Source organism: Fistularia commersonii, chromosome 2 (genome assembly GCF_037954325.1).
Source record: "Fistularia commersonii isolate RoL2024-O1a breed Wild chromosome 2, RoL_Fcom_v1.0, whole genome shotgun sequence".
Taxonomy (NCBI): domain Eukaryota; kingdom Metazoa; phylum Chordata; class Actinopteri; order Syngnathiformes; family Fistulariidae; genus Fistularia; species Fistularia commersonii.
In genome coordinates this window covers 14,461,326-14,483,633 of record NC_141285.1, presented here as the reverse complement: position 1 = coordinate 14,483,633, position 22,308 = coordinate 14,461,326, and the positions used below count along the sequence as shown (strand labels likewise).

The window sequence follows — 22,308 nt, the reverse complement described above, 5'->3', positions numbered from 1 at the left end:
CTTAAGTGTGCAATATCCTATAAAGGTATGTATAATTTAAAAAGTATTCAGTTATTTATAGTGGGAAAATAGCCATACATTTGGGAAGATATGAAATCAAATTGTCTTTTAAAAGCAAATTGTGATTCTTGTTGATCTTGGACACAGTGGATAAGTAAGTGAAAAAAAAGAAAAACACACCCCTCTTTTTTTCCTGTTGAGTTTTTCTTCCCCCTGCAAATCTATACATTTTGACAGTCAAAATTTGAGGTTTAGATTTTTTTCACCGAAGAATTATGTAACTTGGAGTGAATAAACTAGAGAGTTGTTAATAAAACATGGTAGTGAATATCAGGCTGAGTGATGACTCTTGATACTGTGAACAATTAAAATAACGTGAGGCGGCGGTCATATGTTCAGACTTCAGCTGATCTCATTGCTTAATGAGAGTTTGGGGTCTCTGTAAGTTGAACTTATGCTCAGTTGTCACATGAAACACAAAGTACATGAGCCAGCTTGAGGCTACACTTTGATGAACTGGAAAAAAGGAATTTTATCCAAATTCTTGCATTTTGTCATGGTCATGAAAAAAAAACTCTTTTTGTAATCCATGAATAGTGTGTGAAAATACTATCATTAAGCTATGTTGGTATAGTGCAACTGATTGGGCGTACTGTTGCAGTCTAATTCTCTCTTGTGTAGTATTGTGCGCATGTGTGAGTGTGTAAGCCTTGTGCACAAAGATTTGAGCAGAATGTTGAGGTTGAGTTTTACTTGAGAGCAGCAAATTCATTGACATGACATATTCTCCCATGGAACAGAAAAGAACATGGAAAGAATGATTTCTTGTCATTTTTAATTTGGGACATTAGCCAAGGCAGTAGAGCACTGTAACGCATGCACACACGCATACACATGTATGTGTCAAAATATAGTTTCTTTCCTGTTATTTCATTCATACTTAATGGAAGATAAAATTATAATGAGATGCGCACATTTGAGATTAAAATGTTGAATTCTGTATTATTTACCATTGAAGGCATTTTGCAGACCTTAAGCTATTTCAATTTTGGGCATTCATGGGGTATTTCCTCTATGATGGCAGGTTAGTGAGGAAGGTGGCAGATTGGAAGGACTTGATGAAAAGGCATTTGCTGCTCTCACCACTGACACTGTCATCCTCAACATCCACAACAGACTGGCCGGAAGGCCTGCAGGTAGTAACAACCGCTCATCACAATACACAAATCCTTCAGTTATCACGTTTTGGGACTTTCTGTTCTGTCCCTTTACTTCCCCTTTTGTGGTCGCTGCAGTTTTCTCCAGATCAGTAGTCTTTGCAAATTATAAAAATATCTAAATATTTAGTGCTGTCTGTCACTGGGAGTGTTTTTCATAGATTTTTTTTTTTTTTTGTTGCAGAGGTCTGTTTTTGATTTGTAAAGAGTATGGGACTATGGTTGTCTGTCTTAGCTCAAGGCTTTCTATAGCACTTCTCCCCTCATTATATTAAGATGATGTTGCAGATAAAAATTACATCATTATCAAATGTTTGTGGCAATAGATAAGTAACACTCGTAATTCAGTCTGACTTCTGTGGGTTTGTCCCATAGGATAGGGCTTCAGTGCATGCTGAAATTTTTCTGTCTTCAGATGATGCCCGTGATGCGGTGGTGCGATTCTTCCAAAGGCAGGATGAAGAAACAAACTGTAAGGCCTCGGTGCATACAGGATGGCTGCTGTTAAAGTCTCTGTTGTTTCTGACAGCTGACAGCTCTGTAAGTGAAACTTTCAAATTGCATTTCTTCGTCTTCATTTGTCCCTTTTTCTTTTCATGTTTGACAAGACTAAACCATCGACAGGATGAGGAAAATTACCCTTATTTTTGTGAAGTCCATTACTGATTACAAGATAAACCTCCGCCGATATCTTAAAAGTTGATCAAATTTCCTGAAACTGCAATATCCTTTAGTTTGTCTATAAATGGAGGTTGTTGTTTTCCAAATAATTCATCAAAATTGATTGTGTTTGCAGGATATTTTGTCCAGTGTGAACCCTGGACTTCCTGCTACTCTGGTGAAATGTTTATACCTACTAGTGTGTATTCCAGCCAAGAAGGAAAATTTGACAATGGAAGAAACATTTCAGGAGCCACTAACGCAGGTAAATCAACCTGTCTCTGTTATATCTTGCATATTTCATTTGCACCCTTCTCCCCTCTCCCACATTTTTTCCTCTTCCAGTCTACTTTGAACTCACTTGCGCTTCACTATGCCACTCTTTAGGTCCTCATCCAGCTGTGCAGGCTGCCAGTCAATGTGGAGAGACTGATAGACACTCAGGAGCTGCAGTGTCTCATCATTGGGCTCACGTCACTGTGGGACCAGACCAGTGTCTCCTGGAGGCACCAGGCCTCGCGTGTGCTCAAAGCAGTGTCTGCTGTAGCAACAAGCAACACCGCGCCAAGCTTGATGGGTGATGTTCTGATTCTCATTCTTCTTATTTAAAATGTACTCTTATTGCATCAGTTTCACCAAAGGAGTGAAAAAGTATCAAAACATAAGTCAATAGACTTTCCATAAATTGAATAATTTGTTTTGAGAAAGATAATTGGGCAAAAGGATTTTTTTTCCAGCAAATAAGTTGATTAGACAAAGACATGTGAACTTCCATCTCAGGAGAGAGATAAAACTCCAATATGCTTCATGTGATGCTTCTGCCAGCATTTTGATATATTAATACCACCAGTGTCTCATTCATCTGTTAACAAGATTTATGTCAAACATGCAAACCACTCAAAATTTGTTTAGCTTCGGAAAGACTTCAATTTGACATAACAAGTCCTCAAATGACTTTTCTGTTCACTATGGTAACAAGCTTCCATTGCTGTGTGTCCTCTCTAATTAACAAATGATTTTCTTTCATTTTTCAACCAGCTGTATCACTGTATGCACTGTATCACTGATCATACCCCTTCTTCATCTTCAGGCAAGAACTGTGTGCGCATTTGCATCCAGAACCTGCTGCACATTGACAATGAAGTACCAGGTCCTCTACTGGCTGAGGTGGCTGTGGCTGTGTTTAGCTTCATTAGAGACTCATATCCCCTCAGTCCGGCCCTCTTCTTCGAGTTTGATTCCCACAGTGGGTACCTGGTCCTTGAGAATATTCTGAAACGGTGAGATTTGCATTAAAGAAATGTACTTCTTTCCTTGATCCCTTTTTAAAGACACGTTTTCATACCAAAATTAGACCAAAAAAAAGATACCACTTGCACGGAGCTGCACATATCTAAGGAAACGCGCAGTAATCATGCTATTCTTCTAAAAACAATGCCATTGATTTCTAAGAATATATATTTTTGTGGATTTTTTGTGCAGCAACATACATACCATCCAGTTTGCTGTCTTTAGGATTAGGCAGACATCTCGATGGTCAATATCATAAAAATCGCAAGAACCGTTTTAAAAATAAACCGCTGGATGAATAGCAAGTAGACATGTAATTGAATTAGATGGAATTATATGGTGTAAAAATAATGCGTCGTCAAATGGTACAGTGATTCGTATAAATGTGATTTGTTCAGTCCTTGAGATGCCAGCACAAAGAGTTCCTTATTCCTTTTTGGTCATTTTTAACTCAACCTATTTTGTTCATTATCATTATACCATCAAAGCTGTGAAGACGGTGTGTCCATTGATCAATTCCAGCCTGTGGAGGAACTGTTGGCTTTGATTGCCTCATTCACTCTGCTAGGAAAAACTGAGCTGAAAGTTGCTGTTTGTATCAGCAATCCCCAGCCTCCTGCCTTCAAATTTGACCCGCCACTCAACAAAGGTAGGTTAAGTCTTCTGAAGTTTCCCAAGCTGTTGCTTCTTATGTAAGGATAGACTCCCAAGCTGTCCCCTCAAAATGCAAACGCTCTCTCACTGCTTGCATGGCCCAGCAAATAAAGGTTGGTCTAGGAATAGAGCCACAAGATGACCGGACAGTTCATTCCTCTTTTGCATTTTTGCCTTCCATAATCCATTCACAATGCACACCTGACTTCACACTATTCCCACCTGTGCCTCACTGGGATGTACAACATCTATCAGCTTAACAGGAAGCTGAGGTGATTATGTCTCAGATGATGAAGTGGAGGCTTTCTCTGTAACTCTGTTAGGGTACCCCACATCTATTCACCACTGGCCTACAGCAACCAGCCATCTATCATAGATGCACACACATCTCTATCATGCACTCATAAATAGCGTCCATAATAAACACACCTCTGCCCGCTGTAACACACACACAGACGTGCACACACAGCAGCTCTCCATCACATCAAGGAGTAGATCTCTTTCCAACTGAGGAACCATGGACTGTTTTGCGCTGATCTCATTTGGCTCTGATGCAATCCAGTTCAAGTCGGAAAATGAATCCAATTACTAATTAGGTCATTATTTATTTACAACAAACACAATTTTGTTTTTGTAATCCGAATCTAAGACCCACCTTCAAAATATTTGGCAATGTGACAAACAAACCCTATCAAGGAAGAACGTAGCACATTTATTTTGCATTCATAGACTGTTCGATTTTCAATTTATCTATGGATTTACAACTCAGTTAGTTTTTAGGGCTCAGCCTATAATGATTTTAAAGGTTGTTTGTAACTTACTGGTGTTTATTTATACATAAAAATTGACTGTCAGAGCACAATTTGATGAACTGAACTTGAGTTTAAATATTTTACATATACTTTATTGACCTCAGGCCTACCTTGCTCTGCAGTGTTATAATCAAATGTACGCTCTACCTTGTACAATCACTTAGCAAATAGTGCGAACCTCCTTTGACAAGATAAATGTGTTGAAAAGTTTTTATCAACTTACATATCTTTCCTTTCAGGTCCAGCAGTAAAAAACCTGCCCGCCTTCTATCTACTGCAGTCCTCTCTGCTGCGTTCCCAGGATTCTCTGCTGTGCTGCCAGATCCTTCGGACCCTGCACACTATATGGGAGAGGGACCCAGCTAATTTCCTTCTTCTGGAGTGGACTGTCCAGACGATGGCCCAATTGGCTGCCTGCGTGTGGTGCAAACCAACAGCTGTTCAAGCACTGTTCTTTTCAGTGCTCGAGATGGTACGGCTTCTCATCTAAACAGCTGTGCCATGACATATTTTTCTTTGCTCGTTCAGATTAAATGCTGTTTTTTTTCTTCATAGGTCATTTTCAAGTTAAACTACATTCCCCATGAGACATTGCAGGTAGTACTGAGTGTGCTCAAGCAGAACTGGTTTGGGAACCTGGCAGCCGGGGTGTCTGGCACAGAGTTTGGTGTGGAGGCTCTCAAATGTTTTCACAGGTGAAACATTTTGTAATTCTATTGTCTATCTAAGTAACAATCTTATCAGAGTAAGGCTAAAAGGCTAAAAAACTTAAGCCCAAGGAATATTGCCACACACTGCATGGCACAGATTAGGACTAATTCAAGTGCTTAGCCTAATGGCTAATTAATCCCACCGATAATTGCTTTTTTGAGGTAATAGTTATGGATTAATACCTTTGCACATAAAGCTGATCAACAAATGATGTTGTATAATTGCACAGTACTCTTCTTTTTAAAAATGGTAGGCCCTGAGAGTCAATGTTTCTCATTCACATGGATGTTTCGTGTAGTTTATCCTTTTTAAACAACCAAACATTTATGTAGCCGATACAGTGTTCATAAAATTAACAATACATGAGTGATGAGTGACTGCAAGTATAGTGAGTGAAACAATACTGGAATGTATTATTCAGGAATAAAATTCTGTTCATGTTTTGTCACAAAAGTTACTGTATATGTTGGCATGATGCACCAGCCACCAATCTCTCTCTGCCTTCTAAAATACCAGCCACTTGAAAAAACTTGGTCAGCCACTATTTTAGAGTGGTCAGGCTGAACTTTACACTATACGATAAGTAAAAACATTTTCAATAATAGAGCATATAGTATACCATGTCCGAGACTGGCTGCATCTGTCATATGTCCAAAAAGAGCTGCCCTATCTCCAGCCACTGTTTATTCTTCTTATTTATGCAGGATGACAGAGCGTAGCGGTTTGCTTGCTGAGGTGCTGAGTGACTGGGGACTGCTTGAATTGCTGCTTGGGGAACTTCGCAGAAGAGCCAAGATCCTCAGGAAGTTTGGTGCCATTTCAGCTCCTCAATCTAGTAAGAACAAGCCATTGCTACTGTGCCGTTAAAATTGAGCTATGCAATAATGTAACATAGTTTGTGTTTACTTTTTTCTGTATGATTTTATTTTGAAATTAAAATGAATACATATGGTTGCTCTATGATTTTCAATTTTAGCTCTTGTGCCCATTAGATTCACACCAACTGCAATGTGAGGATGACAAGGAGAAACTGCTCACAACCTGTTTGCTTCAAGTCCTATCGACTCTCACTCTGCGTTCAATCAAAAACACAGGTACAGACATTAGCTCGAAGACATGTGTTTCTGGTTGTAATGATAACCTTTTTTCTTAATTTTTTGATTGTTTCTTTTATGATGCAAAATTAGTATGATATTGAAGGAATTATATCCAGTTTTGAAAAAGTAGCTTAACAGCAGATGTCTCATGTTAATTAGGTCAATTTTTTCTTGAAATTACTTTTCCATTTTTTTTTTTTCAAAAGGGCAATGGCCAAGTCAAATGTATCATTATTGTGTTGTCTAAGGCAATCATCAGTGGCGATATAAAATCAACATAACTCATAACTATTCCAACTGTAATTGTTTGGATGTGTGCTGCAGTTACTGTGCGAGAGCTTGGAATGGTTCCCTACATAAAGATCTTCTTGGATGAAGGCGATTATCGAGGCCCCACTTTGAGTATTTTGGAGCAGCTAGCTGATATTAACCCAGAGGAGTATATGAGGACTGCCATCGGAGCCCTCTGCTCCTCTACACAACAGGAACTTGGTCTGAAATGGGACCTTTTGAAGGTACCATTCACTGAGGCACGCACATACGCACACAAGTACAAGAGCAGGCATACAAAATTCTGATATGAAGTCAGGTGAACTGTTAATGTGGTCCCCACATCAAGTCATAACAATTTTTAATGCGCTTGAAACATGACAAGCTAGTAAATTAATTTTCTTCACACATGGGACACTGATCACATTATGGACAAATGCAGATTGATTTGCTTAAACAGGTTTAGCTGTTAACTCTGCACAGATTTGATTAGGCTGCCAGCATTGTGCTTTGGCACTCTGAAGATTACCACCTCTATCAGATCAGTGAATGGGATAGAGATCTAATTAAGCTTAACCAAGTTACACATCTACTGTATGTGTTCGTTTTTATAGATGGTTGCAAAAAGAGCACTTACCAGGAGATATTATGTGTATTCAATGTGTGTTTGTATGTGTGCATCTGTGCTCTTTTGTGTGTGCATTGAAGTGCCCATTTGTGTGTGTGTGTGTGTGTGTGTGTGTGTGTGTGTGTGTGTGTGTGTGTGTGAATGTTTTCTTAGTGCTAACGTGGTTAAAGCAGGTAGCAATCAGATTGGGTACGACCTGGGTTGGCAAGTGGTGAGAGCCATTGTGATTACTCCAGTTTCACTTAATCACATTTCTCTCTGCGTACTGCCTCACACATTACCTACCTGATGGATTAGCTCCCTAAATTGAATAAAGCTAATGTGATTTTGTTGACCTCCAAAACTATTTACAAGAAATGATTTATGATATATCTATATCTTTCATCTATTTTTCATTACATTGTTTTAATTGAATAGAGAGATCGTTTCAAAAGCATTGAATTTGGCCAAGCTACATGTCTTCAAATATCATGTTTCTCTATCGATAATTGTTTAGTGTTATTTACAAAATTGCATATGATTATGGCCTGCTGTTAACATATGCTCACTGACCCATTGTTTTTCACATGTACTCTCCTCTGTGTGTTAGTCCGTATTGAGGGTGCTGGAGAACCCCAACAGCTGGGATGCTTTCAGACGAGCTGGCGGCTTCACTGGACTGCTCTCTATTGTAACTGATATGGAAGGAGCTTTGTCTGACCCTCCACAGGCAGAAGTGTGGCGGACTCTTGGCCATAAACAACTGTTGGACCTCCTCCTCCTCACACTCCACATCCTGGCCACAGCTGTGCATCTTCACATAGTCAATGCCCACCATTTTCAGATCGGTGGCTTCTATGAAAGACTGACAGAGGCTTTACTCCAGCTGGGATGCTTCCACACTGACAGGCCAGAGAATTTGACATGGGATGAAAAGTGGTTTCCTAGGACTGCCGAAACCAACCAGGCTGGAGGAAAAAGCTTCCATCACTTTGTTGAGTTAGCAGAGGCCTCAGCAGTTACAACCTCTTCGACCAATTTGCCCAAAACTCTTCAGACATGCATAGGGCTGCTTTCTTATCTTGACCATTTTGCCACGGGGACATACTCTCCTCGGGAGTTCCATGTTGGACAGGAACCAGAGAAAGGGTGTGATAGGGACAGAGATAAATTAGATGGATCAGTGGAACCTGAAGAGCTGTCTTTAGGCCAGCAGTCTCTGAAGGACACACAAGAAAGATCAAGAAACACTGCACTCAGTATATCCACAGAGTCTCAATGCAGGTAATAATCTGTTGTCTAGGACTCATTAAAAAAAATCAGTTCACATTCATTGTTGAATCACAGAGATGCTTTAGATGAATGAGGTGATTTATCCCAAATTATTTTCTTTTCTTCACCTCCAGTAGGTTGACCTGTGATCATGTTATTCTACACCCAGGAGCAATTAGAGTCATTATGACTCTCCTCCCATCAGTGTTCAGTCCTGAGGACCCACAGGTATTTATTAAACCAAACCATTCCTGTATGTTCAAGAAAAATCTGTGTTTCAGCTCCTCCCTCTCTCCTTTTCAGCTTTCCTTTGAAATCCAGTTCTCTTTGGCAAATCACATTCAGGCTGCGGTCAAATCTGAGCAAAACCGCCAGAGAATGTGTGAGGGAGGGCTAATCTCCACACTTCTGACTCACTGTGGAAGTATACTACTGGCTCCAAACCACCCTTTACACCTGCCCATTACACGCATCCTAGAGAAGCTCTCCTCCCAGGCCATTAAATATTCAGAACTTAGGTCAGATATACTCTCTCTCTCTCTCTCTCTCTCTCTGAGGTCCTGACTACTTAAAACATTTTTTACCCTTATTAGTATAAAAAGAAGATCATTTATCTGAAATGTAATTGTTACTCATCTTCCTCAGAAAGTTTCTGTGTCAAGAAGACCCCCCTATGTGTCCAGCAAACAAAGCCGCCGTAACATCAAATCTAGAAATGTACCCCCCTGTGCAAGCAAATGGTACATTTTGTTTATATATTTTTCATATATTTCTCTTCTCTTATATTTAAGATATGATCATTTTGTGTGTACACAGCTGTAGGAGCAGTTATTGGACTGAAATGACTGGCAATCTGACCATAAATTCAGTGCCTCTGTATATCTGTGCCGCGTGTGCGTGTTTGTCAAAACAGACATGAAGTCAGTCAAGTGTTAGATTTTGCATTTTGTCATTTCCACTAGGTCCAAGTTCAACAACAGACGACATCTCAGGGTCTCAAACCATGAGAGTAACAAGGAAATTTAGCCTGTTACATTCTACAAATCGGTCAATAGTTCCCATCCATCAAATAATCAGTTTGGTTTCCATGACGTCACCTCGAGCTTTCAGACCTCATCGAATGTCTTCCTCACCTGCCTTTGTAGAGTTTGACATGAGTGAGAGTGGATATGGGTAAGACATTGTGTTGCATTTTTAGTCATTTGGAATTGAGTTGAAAATGCAATTTCAATAATATCTGCAAATGAATCTCTGAAGTGCAGTAAAATCTATAATTAATCACTATTTTATTCCCATGAAATTTTTGTAAATGCTGAAAAAAGTCATCTACTGTTTAAACATTTTCTATGACATTAATAACAAGTGTTAGAAGAAGAAGAAAAAGAAGAAAAATACCACCTACAACAATGACAGTAATGCATATCTACAATTTTCTATTTTTTGCTAACAACATGGTGCAGCTATCTTTTTCTGCCTTCTCTGGCCACTGTGAAAGGTGTGGCAGCCGATTCAGTCTCAACAGGTGGAATAGGAGGAGGTAGGGAATGCACATTGACTTTATGTGCAAATAAATAAGGATAATGTCTGATGATCTTTCTCTCATTCACTAGGCTGTCGGAGTTTTCCACCACCAGCAGGTCTGACCTTTTCCTGCTGGTTCCAGATCAATAGGTTTAGTTCAGCCTGTGATTCCCACCCAATCAGACTCCTGTCAGTTGTTCGTCACATGTCCCGGACAGAACAACAGTATATCTGCCTATCTATCTACTTCTCATCCTATGATGGCTGTCTGGTGATTTCGACAGAGGAGGAGGCATTTACATACTTGGGTAGGTGGGACTGACATTCCAACATTTGCCCTCGGGTTTATTTACACAAGATTTTATCTCACGCGAAAGTAGAAAACAGATCAGCATTTTGGAAGGCCATCTTGTTTTGAAAACTATCGGCTGTTCCTTATCACTATATTGACAGTTTTTGCAAACATTCATCATTAATTCATTCATCAGGTTTTAACACAGTTTGACTGAATAGCTGTCATCTCATTTGTTCAAAGATATGTTGGAGCCAGAGACAGGCACTCCAGCTCCTTTGCCCACATCACTCAGGTTACGTTGTTCCAGCTTGCTGGTTCCAGGTCAGTGGCACCACCTGGCTGTGGTCATGGCCAAAGATGTGAAGAAAAGCTGTCTGGTATCAGCCTACTTTAATGGCAAAGCTGTGGGGATGGGAAAGGTGTGTTCAAAAAACTGAACTGCTGAGAATTCATTTGACTACAGCTTCATGTTTTGTGTAATGGTCATGACTACTTAAAAAAATATGCCTGCATTTTCCGTCAGATGAAATATATACAACCATTCCCTGGCCAGTATGTCTCCATGGACCCTACAGCAGTAATCGATGTTTACGGACTGATAGGTACCCCAGCTCTCTGGAAAGAGCATGCCGCTCTAGTGTGGCGTGTTGGTCCTTCCTACTTATTTGAGGAGACTTTGAGCCCTGAGGCAGTCAATATCATCTACACACAAGGCACCAGCTACATGGGAAACTTTCTGGCTTTACGTAATACAGGTGAGACAGAGACTATTGTGCAAAATGTGCACACAATTTCCAAATATGCCCTTTAGTTTTGACTTGGTCTTGTGTCAGCTTGCCTGACTAATGATGCACCAGAAAAATACATTTTAATGTGCAATTTCTTGGGTTTCAATTATGTCTTTCAGTCAGTCTATGTTATGAAGGAATTTTGCATACACTGTTTGTCATAGCATGTTCAGTATGTTCATGAAGAATATATTCAATTTTTACATTCTGTAATTGCTTTCAGGGTGGTACACATTTGTGTTTGATACTATTGATATTTGATAATTACCATGTTCGACATATTGCATTGATCAGCATCTGAATACATTCAATGGTTAATGGTTTCATTTTAAATTAATTTTTATTCCCTGTATCCTCTCACCTGTGTGTTTCTATCCAGGCCAGTATCAACATCCAGAGTCTCTCCCTCTCAGGCTGGTTGCTGAGGAGAGGATCTCATTTGGCATCAATCCAGCAATTTCTACATTAACAAGTGTTGCACAGATCAGAGAGGATTACAATGAAGACGACTGTAGACTGATTGCCAAAGAGGTACGCAGGACCTTTGTTGAATGTGTTTTTGATATTTAGCATTGCTACAGAAGTTAATGTCCCTGATCACAGCTAGGGATTGCATCTCGGGATCACTCCACCCCAGTGTTCCTTGCACGAAACATCAGCCAGCATCTAAATGGCACAGCTCGCACTATAGGCGCAGCTCTTGTTGGACACCTTGGTAAATAGATATGTACTATTTACATATATATTTTTTCTGTAGACTTTATTTTAATCAGGTTAAATGTATTTGTAATGATTGCACTTTATTTCTAGGTGTACGCACATTTACCCCCTGTAGTGCTGCGAACGGCTTCCTGTATGTTGGTGGGCCTGCAGTGGTTCTCAGTCTAGTTGCAATGGCACCAGATGATAGCTCCTTGTATGCAGCAGTCAAAGTTCTTCTCTCAGTGCTGGAGACAAACTCTGCCATGCAGCAAGAAATGGATCGCATTGGTGGATACAAAGTATGTTGGATCACAAAGGAATTCTCTTGAGATCACTGGCGTTGTGATCTTCTCTAAAGTCAACTTTGCTCTGCCTACAGCTACTTGCTTTCTTGCTGAAGAGGAAGAGTAATTTGATAAGCCATAGAACCTTTCAGTTGATTTTGTATCTTGCAAACTCAATGGACTTGGGCTATGGTTCTGACTGCTTACAGAACATACCTGCTTTTCAAGCTCTGCTGTCAGATTTGGAGGTCAGACTATATATTTAGTTGTCGTAATTCTGACAAGAGACTTTACCTGTACTGTAATTTAATTCATTTCAATATTCTGTGTTTACAGGTTTGGCAGAAAACAGCAGATAATCTGGATATTGCAGTTCTGAACCACTTAACCGAAGTCTTGAAGGCACCGAGGTAACTTTTGCTACAGTTTATCTCCAAGTCGCTGACAACACAGAACATGTTACAGCTTTAACTTAATTTTCATCTTCAGTCACATGATATCAAGTTATGCAACAGTGAGTCCTAGAATAAATAAGGCTCTTGTTCAGGACTGGCAACATGTCTTATCTGCTGTTCTGTCAACATCTGCAGACGCATGACATCAGTATCTAGAAATGTTCACAAGAAAAGAATGTTCACCAAAATTAGTGACAGAGGCCAAAGAGCAGAGCATGACTGAATGAGTGCACAGATTTCTGAGATCAATGTTCTCAGAGGTACAACAGATTGTGATGGATATGTATGCTGTATGCTCTTCCCATGTTTTTAGCAGTGACAGCAGGATTTCAGCAGCCATGCACAGTATGGGCTTGCTACCAAAGTTGCTGTTTGGATTGTCTGATCCAGGTGTGACCTTTCAAAAGGTCAAGGTTATTTCTTGTGTCATCAACAGCCTTCTGAAAGCCCACTTCACGCCTCTTGACATAAGCAGGTAAAGTAAATGTAATCGCAATAGTACCCATGTATTTGTTCACTTAAAAAATGTTTTCAGCTTGAAGACTTATGATACTTAAATTTACAGTTCACAATTTTTTTCTGTGGCCCAAGTGGTCAAATTAATCAATTAATGCATTCTAAACATTTCAGATCAGATTTGCTTTTGTGGCAACTCAGTATTTGAAATATGAACCTCTATTTTGCTAGACTCGGGCTGTTCCTGGTCCACACACTTCCTCCTCTTTGTGACATGAATGAAAGTAATGACGGATATGACAATGGTCTCTCTCAGGAGAAAACAGGTGAAATAAGTTGCATACAAATAACAACATTTACCAGTGTGTGATGCTACTTTTTACTTGAATTAACTCTGATTATGTATTTAAGCTCAAAGTTCTCAACCAGCCAGCGTCATCTGGATCCGCAACCAGCTGCTACTAGTTCTTTCAGAAATCCTCAGCTCAAACCTTCTCAGCAAAGAGTGAGTTGCAACACACAACTTAGCTGAACCAGAACCGAAATCGAAACATAATTTTCCACTATTCTACATATTTATGTGCTTACTGTGATTTTTTTTTTTCTCTACTAGTCAGCAGAAAGAATTATTTGATGCTTTGGGAAGTGACTGGTTCCTGCTCTTCCTGAATCCCCAACTTCACACGTCCACTGTCAAACTGGGACTTGTCCTGCTTGTATTCTTCTTGTCCAGTCCCAGACAGCAAATCAGCTTCAGAGAGGGGGTGGTGCCAGGATCACTCATTGAGCGCATGACAGAGACCTTCACTGCCATGGGTACATGCAGTTGAATAAGTGCTAACAGTAGGACACGACATACATAATTCAGTATATATATTGTCCAGGACGTTTCAAATCCCACATCTAAACTGATTTAACTTGATGAACCAATAAGAATAAATGTATTAGCTGTAAGCCATATCGTTCTTATCACATTTAATATATCAATGTTGTTGAAATAAAAATACCTAGCCTCAATAAGCAATAATTTCAATAAATGATAATCAGTGTCATGATCTTATTAATCAAATATCTTTTGGGAGGGGGGGGACTCAAACTTTTTAACAACATAATATTGTGTCTAGTTAGTTTGATCCTATTTACTTTTCAATGAGAAAATGATCATGGGCTCGGCTTTTTATCCTAATGCAATTTCATTATTTTCCAAACTCTACCTCAGATAATCTTCGAGTCCACTCCTGGTCATTTGAGGTCTCCACCATCGGATCTCCTGGCTTTGTTGTTCTAAAAGGCCTGCTGGTCAAAAATCCCCACCTGTTGCAGGTGTATGAAGCTCTGGCTACACTGTTGCTCGGGGAGAAGGCTCTTGACACTGGACAGGAGGGAAAGGTTACTATTTAGTAATTCTTAAAATGTGTTTTCTAAAACATTGTCATTATTCTGTGTATCATATATGTACTGGGCAATCCACAGGCAACTCTGGATGACTTTCTTCAGTCACTGATTGAAAGCCAAGTACACTCCCCTACTCCTCAGCTCTGTGTTGAAGCTGCAACAATACTTGTGGAGTTGGCCAACATTATCATCACCAAAGTAAAAACATAGTAGCCTTTAAAGATTCTCATTCTTTTCATTTTAGCAGGAACTAAAAAATAACAGACTTGTTTTATGAACAAAGCAGAGGCCTGGCTGTGAGGCATCGTCAGATGTTCGGATCCCGGCAAGCGTGATGCAGTTCTTCTGTCTGCTCCATGACCTCCGCCCTAGAGATCCACTATGGGTATCACCGGAGTTCCTCAGTGCACTTGCTTCTGTTGTTTTCCCCTTGGACATTGCAGAGGTCTGTATGATCCACATCCTGCATTTATAAAATATGAATTCTACCTTCTCTGACCTTCATTGTCTGGTTCTGTTTTTTTCATTCAGGGTATGAATGAGCATTGTGCTGCGAGTGACAGTGAAGATGCATTCAGGAGTCATGCAGGCAGGAAGCCAGTGTCTGACTTCATCCGTATTCTGCTAATGGACAGCCTTCTTAACATCTCTGCCAACAGCAGTGCAAATCCGATCATGTTGCTCTTGGAGGTGAAGTCACACATGAACAAAAGTAGTTGTTTTATCTGTTTAAAGATCGTCCATATATATATATATACATAAATTTAGATATTGACATTTTTGCTTGAAGCCATTGCAACTGGAAAGGCGTGGTTATACTGGCAGTGTGGTTATACTGCAAAACTGGTATTTCTCCAGAAGGTGCCACTCTTTGCTCAGTTATTGAATATGCTTGGTACAGGGATGGCACCGGTTGTAAAATAACTTAACACAAGGAAATATTCTGTTGGAGTTATTTTAGCTTCACACACTGCCTGCTACTGCCTGTACTTCAAAGCATATGAGACAAGGTTTCCCTTTTAGTCCATAAAAATGTAATCATCTGTTTGGGATTTTGATTCTATATGGTTTTTCCCAAACAAAGTTGCATCACTTTTTTCCACTAGCAGGTCATATAAATGCAATATATGTTTCAGTTCTCACCCGATGGTGCATCACTGGAGCAGAAGCAGAGTTTTCAGACTGATCTTATAGAGTTGATCATGGACATTATCCAGATGCTGAGCCATGAGGAAGAAAACGGCACTCATCTCATCTCACAAGGTAAATTGAAAATGTATGGTTATATTTTAGCTAAATGCAACTTTTTCAGTCTGTTTTTAACTGTTTCACTCCTCAGTCTGATGTATTATAAGGAACTCTTGAATGGCTTGCATGGTTTCAAAAATAAAGCATGCATAAGAGAAAATATATTATTATAATAATAATATTAATAGAATAAATAGTAATACTGTCCAATATTCTCAACTGACAGTACTGCCTTTTATTTTATCATTTAGTTTCAGAGAAACAGAGACCTGAAGGACAAATCAGCACGCTGATGAAGAATATTGTATTCTTCAGCAAGACTGTGCTCTTAAAGCTTTACAATGGAACCTTCTTGGGGGAACCAGAGGGTTTGCTGAACTTCCTTTCAGATCAGATTGTGGTGGTGAGCTAAACGTACAGAAACATGCACGTGCATCACATACATTTGTGATGAAACATTTTAAAAATGGCTATGGTGCAGGAAAAGAAACGGGTTTACGTTTGTCATTTGGAAGTATACATCTTTTCAACAGTCAATCCTTCCCTGTGAAGACAAACTGATGAGAGATGGACTGATGTGTGCTTTTAGGCTCTGGAGAGAGGCCAAACACAAAAGGAGAAGACAGTGTCAGCTCTCTACTCGTGCACCAACAGAGTTCTACTTTACTTTCTGTCTCAACCAAGACATTCCCCAGAACAAAAGGAAGTTGTCATGAGGACTTTACACACCATCATGGTCCGCTGGGATGTAATCATGGCAACTTACAATGGGAACATTACCTTCATTACCTGTCTTCTTCATTGCCTTCTACTGCTAAGATCTGGCAGGTAATTGATTTAGGTTATCTGTAAGCTTGAAATCAGTTCGCTGAAGTTTTACTGATTTTTTTTTCACAATTGCTGTTTTTCATAGCTACCCTGAAGGTTTTGGATGTGAAGCACATAAAGTGAAAAACAGGAAATTTTCCTCCTACCTGTTTTATACAAAAAAAGGACATTCCTCTCATCTTGCCAATACAGACGACTTAACAGCAGGTACGAGAACTACAATGTGAGCGGTCATATACATTCATTCCTTCATAGCGATTTTTTTTTTTTCAATTAACTTTTACTGACTGGCCATTCAAACATGAAATTTACTTTTTTCAGATGATAGAGAGCTAATATCCCTAGCAAAGGATTGCTGGTTAAAGGTCATGACAGAGCGGCAGCACTCTCTTGAAGAAACATACAAGATGGAGATGTCAGCACATCACTTAGCGGAGAAGGCACCTGTCAGTATGTCCAACATCAGCCCCCTGTGGGAGGAAACTGCACACAAAGCCTGGTTGCAACACATAGGTCAGCTCCTGTTATGCTAACAAACATGACTTGCAGTTCACAAATGAGAATGAACAGTAATGTGAAGTTTGTCTATAATGTATTGTTTCAGAGCATCAGAAAAAGAAAATGGCCAGCACTTCACCAAAGGCGTTTGATGTGATCAGCAATGCTGTTCGCTCAGCTTTGGGAAAGCTGGGTAAAGACAGAGTTAAATTAGAGGTATAAATATTCCCTCTGTGTGTTTTTGTTTAGATTGATGAGAAGAACATCTAATTTGTAACAGTTGTACTTTCATTGTGGGGTTTTTTTTTTCCCCTTTCCACAATTGTTTGTATCCAAAGACGATGTACCAACAAAAATTATCCCAAAGTCACTGCTGTGTTTGTGCTGCGGGCCGTCCAGCCCAGTGGGGGGTTTGATTATTTCTTTAAATGGATTTGGATTATCACAACTGATTGCCCCTGAGTGGGCATAGTAATTGATATCTCTTGTTGGCTTATCCATGGGAGCACTCACTACAACACACTGTTTGCGGCTGAAGGTTAAAGACACACTTATTGTTGTTTTCCCCCCAAAACACGTGGCTCACATCATTAGTTCCCCCACAAAGCTTAAGACGTTGAGCCATCTGGAGCAGGGAGTGGGGACATATTACTCAGGCACACAGGCATGAAATTACAGCGTCTGTGTCTGTCTCAACCCCTCCGAGTGTGTGTGTTCCTGTTTTTGCACGTCTCTTGCCCACAGAAATTGGGTTGGCAATTATAGTGGTACCAATCTGATGAAAACATTATTCATTTGATGTTATTCTTTATCATATCAATCTGACAGGCTTTCAGAGAGGGTGATGAATTGTTTTTCCATCTGAGAGACAGGCAAGAACAGGAAAGGAGCTATGCATTCTCCCCCTCGGCAGAAACACGTTTAGTCAGTCAGAGCATTAAGCTGCTAAAGTGTTAAAAGTCTTTTGAATCATATGTAATGGTCAGTCGGTTTTTTATCCCCCCAACATAGAAACAAGTGAGGCAATAATTAATTTCTGGATCATCAACTCACGATGAGAGATGCTTATAGGGAGTCTCCTTTAAGTCATTAGATACCCAGTGATATATTTCTACAGAGTGCAGAGTTTAGTCAGTGATATCTACTCTTTATTGGCCAAAAAGGGTTTTAAAGGCACCCACTGAAGGTAATGAATGACAAAGTTGCAACTGATAGACAGACTGTCCTCAGCCAGGGCCAGCCTTCAAAAATGTATTTCATCAGCAAATGCAGTTTCCATAATCATATCTATGTCCTCGTATTATAAAGATAATTAACAGCACTAATGATCACGTTAAGTTCATTACACATTCCCTACCAGCCCAGAATGAAGTTGACATTATGTTGCCTTATCATCAAAGGTGGCGTATTGTTGGGAAGTCATTAAAATGGAAATGAGTGTGATGTTCTGATGTTAATTGCAGAGGGAAGAGATGAGTTACGTATTTAATGCAGCATTTAAAAAGCCAATGAGGTTTCTATCTGCTAAATAGGGTAATTAATGCTATATATTACTTATGTTTGTCTAAATGAAGGAATGAAATTAGATGACGACTTGCTGTTTATCTGTCACAACATAGCTCTGGTTTGCAAACTTCATTATTACTCTCCTTTTTGTCTGTAATATTTCTATAATCCCCCCTCGTAAATACTCCTTTATTTCTGAGTTGGCACAAGTTTTCATTTGGAAAAGAAGTCTATTTTGATAAACTTTCAGTTTCCCCCGAGGAGTTGAAGTTTGTTGGCAACTCTTACACATGGAATTATTCATAAATTATTGAAGGTTTCTAAAACAAAAGTAGGTTTTTCTTTTTTTATGTCTTTTTTTTTAAATCAGTTGCTAGGTTCGTGGTGCTATACTCCAAAACAAAGACATAGCATCTGTAAATAAGACTCAGAAAAAAAAAAAAAGAATTACCGCAAATTCAGACAATTAAATGGCTTTCCTGGGTCAGCTGCTAAGATGGACACATGTTGTTTCACTAGTCTCTCAGCGAACACTGCTGTGATGATGGGCTTAATGAAGCAGTTAACAGTCAGACTATGATCCCTGTGTGTCTGCTGAACATCAGCATCCCGCCGTGTCAACACAGCTCGGATTTTGGTTTTCTTATTTTTTTTTTTCCTATTCACAGTAAAGACACATACCTCATTCGTTGCCCTTGACTGAGGCATGGCTAAGTAGTATTAATATTTATGTTAATTCGATCACACCAACAAATGATTAAATTGATTATATAGGCTTGTTGTGCAACTGTAGCCACAAGCTTATTTTGCCCAGTGAATGCAATTTAGAACTAATGTAATTGTACAAATGGATTGTAAGTCTATGAGGAAACAATAATATAATTGTGAATACACATTCTCAGTGTAAGATGTGAATTGCTTAAACTAAAGCAAGAGTGACTACAATGTCTTTTTTCTTTTGTACCTCTCGCCTTATCACTAGGAGTTTCTGTCCTGCATGGAGTCACATCGACAAAAAGGCCACAGACTGTTTCAGATTATGAGGACAAAGCACTTACAGGTTTGACAGAAATGCCCCTGTAGAGCCCTCCATCCATTGTCCACCGCTTGTTCTACTCAGGGCATAGGGGATGCTGGAGCCTATCCCAGCTGCCATCGGGCAAGGGGTGCTACACTCTGGACTGATCGCAGGGCTACATATAGACAGACAACCATTCACTTGCTCATCTGCATATCTTGGCAATTTTCCCAATTTTGCCCCTGTAGATTTACATTGAAAATAAGTAAATTATTAAGATTGAATGTTTTGTTCTAATTATGTCATCCTCATGTGTTCTGTATCTTGTTGCTGCTTTCCAGTTACAAGCCAGTGAGTGGGAGAGTGTGAACTCCATGTGGCTTCGAGCAGAGGCAGAGCTACTGCGGGAGAGAGCTGTGTTCGGCCCGAGCCCAGGGGTGCTCCTGAGCCGAGACTGGGTGCAGGATTCGGCTGAAGGACCAAACCGAACAAGATTACGCATCCGCAGAAAGACCCTGAGACAATCGAAACGGGTATTGCTGGTCGTCGGTTATTTTTTGTGAATGAAAATCCAAATCTTTATCAAGGCTATGTTGTTGCAACAGATGCTGAGAACTCTCTCTCTAAGGACTGGTCCATCTGAAGAGAGCAAAAGTAGAAAAGAATTGGAACCAGGTAAAGAACACTTCTTATACCGCAATTTTTTTTTTTTTTTTCTGTTAGCCAAGTATTGTTTTTTTGTTGTTTTTTTTTTTTTCTTTTGAAACAGAGATGAAGATTTTGTGTGACGTTGGAGCAGAGGCCAAAGAGGATGGTGAAGAGGGAGGAGAAAATTGTGATCATCTAACTTTCTTCCCTGTTTTAAATGAGACACCTACCGTGGCTGAGGGTCCGCCCTATCACTGTGCTCCGGAACCCTGCTCCCAAACTCTCGAATGCCCAGACATACGGAAAATCCTGCAGAAGCTGCATCCTGAAGAGGAGGTACTATAGCACAAGAGGCTGTCTTGGTATGCCGGGCAAATGCACAATCAAAATTATCTGATGTAGACTAAGGGATTCCAATAGCCCAGTGCTGCTATCAGAATTTCATCTTTCCTCATTAGTGTAATGTTTTAATGTTGAGGCCCAGCTCAGCTCTTCTCATTCAATGAGTTACATACCAAGGCACATGTTGACAGGGACTCTCATTTCTCCGGCAACCAGCCGCGGCTTTTAATGTTTCTGACAGAAGTATTAATAAAAACAGTAGGAGGTGATGCAAGCTGTCTTACATCTGCTTAGTAAGTGTGAGATGTGTGCAATTGTGTCCTGTTGCCTTCCAGTGGTTCAGTGTGTGAGTCCTGCTGAGCATCCTGTCAAATGAACACAGTCATTAGCTCTGAAAAATGTGTGTGTGCGTGCACACACACACACACACACACACACACACACACGGGCTAACACACACACACACACAGTAACACACAAAGGGAGACCCACGCATAATTAGCTTTCTAGCGCCAATAGTGTGATTATGACAGTAATGTGTGTGGGGAGAAATCAATGGTCTGACATTAGGCTTTCAGTCAATATAGTCTTCCTTTTCTCTCCTCCTTCCCATCATCAGCTAAATCACCCTCAGACTGATAACGCATATCTGTCCAGTGCACAGTAAGGAGATAAGGAAACAAGTTTATTGTTATGTATTTAATCTTTGATAACAATAATTTGAACTTTTTAACATTTGGGGTTTTTTCTCCCCCAAATCCAGTCATTATTAGACCCAGTAGTCTGTATGCCAGTTTGTATTAACTAATGGAAACTGCCACTGACTCTGACCATGATGTTGTTCACGGATAAAAAAAAAGTTCCATATAGTTTAGATTTTCTCAGACATTTTCTCATGAAAAGAGATATTATACATCCTTGTGTCAGTTTGGTACATTCAGACAAGAAATTCTGATCACTTAGCAGGTTACCTATTGTGCATGTGACAGTGATTAATTCTCCTAATAATAGCCAAGCAGGACCTCCTCCACCTCCAAGAGTGTGATTGTGTCTGGGGGTTGGGGGTCTGATTTGATTAGTATAAATTGTGGGGGGCCTGTGGGTACGTTAGGGCCCCATATGGTTTTTGGATGCTGAATCCCAGAGGGCCTGAAGTGGGACCAAGTCATTGGAGACAATCAGGTGCGCACACTCACTGTGAAATGAGGGGAGACAATAGAATTAGCCCCACATTATCAGAATGCAGTTAGCATTAGCTACAGCTGGTGCAGAAGAAATGTGTGTTGGCACCGAATGGAGTGAAGGGGCCGGGTCTTCTGCTCCCCATCATTCAGATTCAATAATGAAGTGTTCAACTGTGTCTTTTTAATAATGATTAAAATATGTGATTAAAATGATCAATCAAGTGAAGCCTGAAGTCCTTGCATTGCTGACATGTCACTTCCTGGGAGAGAAATGTGCTGATGTGAAATGGATCTTTGTCAAAGGACTTGATATGTATCGCTTTCTTTCCTTTCAGATCACAGCTAAGATGTGTGTTGTGATGGTGAGTGGCCTCAGTATGACTGAGGGGCTGTTTGTCTTCGGGAAAGACCATTTGCTCTTGTGTGAGGGGTTCACACTCAATCCTGCCGGAGATGTTTGTTGCAGGAAACATCACCCAAGCAGGTATTTTGGCTGTGTATCATTACAGTAAAGCACATCAGTACTTGTCTCAACTATTTTTCTTTGCTA

At 40.0% G+C, this 22,308-nt stretch overlaps 1 protein-coding gene across 2 annotated transcripts in view; it reads left to right on the top strand.

The window, feature by feature from the left end:
- wdfy4 (WDFY family member 4) overlaps nt 1-22,308 on the top strand; it is a 38,428-nt gene that overhangs the window by 1,770 nt on the left and 14,350 nt on the right. Inside the window, exons 3-46 of one of the 2 annotated variants that reach the window (XM_086169159.1) lie at nt 1,085-1,196; nt 1,633-1,757; nt 2,014-2,142; nt 2,265-2,454; nt 2,968-3,157; nt 3,656-3,816; nt 4,873-5,105; nt 5,189-5,328; nt 6,049-6,179; nt 6,337-6,438; nt 6,766-6,956; nt 7,929-8,602; nt 8,725-8,818; nt 8,894-9,108; nt 9,236-9,330; nt 9,553-9,763; nt 10,051-10,127; nt 10,201-10,419; nt 10,647-10,825; nt 10,930-11,161; nt 11,574-11,725; nt 11,798-11,909; nt 12,005-12,195; nt 12,276-12,428; nt 12,517-12,590; nt 12,949-13,110; nt 13,323-13,417; nt 13,503-13,596; nt 13,705-13,907; nt 14,311-14,480; nt 14,565-14,684; nt 14,773-14,931; nt 15,018-15,176; nt 15,623-15,749; nt 15,986-16,137; nt 16,324-16,562; nt 16,648-16,769; nt 16,884-17,075; nt 17,167-17,276; nt 19,549-19,626; nt 19,926-20,117; nt 20,190-20,259; nt 20,354-20,568; nt 22,094-22,242. In XM_086169159.1, coding sequence (XP_086025285.1) covers nt 1,085-1,196; nt 1,633-1,757; nt 2,014-2,142; nt 2,265-2,454; nt 2,968-3,157; nt 3,656-3,816; nt 4,873-5,105; nt 5,189-5,328; nt 6,049-6,179; nt 6,337-6,438; nt 6,766-6,956; nt 7,929-8,602; nt 8,725-8,818; nt 8,894-9,108; nt 9,236-9,330; nt 9,553-9,763; nt 10,051-10,127; nt 10,201-10,419; nt 10,647-10,825; nt 10,930-11,161; nt 11,574-11,725; nt 11,798-11,909; nt 12,005-12,195; nt 12,276-12,428; nt 12,517-12,590; nt 12,949-13,110; nt 13,323-13,417; nt 13,503-13,596; nt 13,705-13,907; nt 14,311-14,480; nt 14,565-14,684; nt 14,773-14,931; nt 15,018-15,176; nt 15,623-15,749; nt 15,986-16,137; nt 16,324-16,562; nt 16,648-16,769; nt 16,884-17,075; nt 17,167-17,276; nt 19,549-19,626; nt 19,926-20,117; nt 20,190-20,259; nt 20,354-20,568; nt 22,094-22,242 — 7,190 coding nt within the window. Of the gene's footprint in view, nt 1-1,084; nt 1,197-1,632; nt 1,758-2,013; nt 2,143-2,264; nt 2,455-2,967; nt 3,158-3,655; nt 3,817-4,872; nt 5,106-5,188; nt 5,329-6,048; nt 6,180-6,336; nt 6,439-6,765; nt 6,957-7,928; nt 8,603-8,724; nt 8,819-8,893; nt 9,109-9,235; nt 9,331-9,552; nt 9,764-10,050; nt 10,128-10,200; nt 10,420-10,646; nt 10,826-10,929; nt 11,162-11,573; nt 11,726-11,797; nt 11,910-12,004; nt 12,196-12,275; nt 12,429-12,516; nt 12,591-12,948; nt 13,111-13,322; nt 13,418-13,502; nt 13,597-13,704; nt 13,908-14,310; nt 14,481-14,564; nt 14,685-14,769; nt 14,932-15,017; nt 15,177-15,622; nt 15,750-15,985; nt 16,138-16,323; nt 16,563-16,647; nt 16,770-16,883; nt 17,076-17,166; nt 17,277-19,548; nt 19,627-19,925; nt 20,118-20,189; nt 20,260-20,353; nt 20,569-22,093; nt 22,243-22,308 lie in introns of both variants that reach the window. The other variant, XM_086169150.1, reaches the window with a different exon arrangement.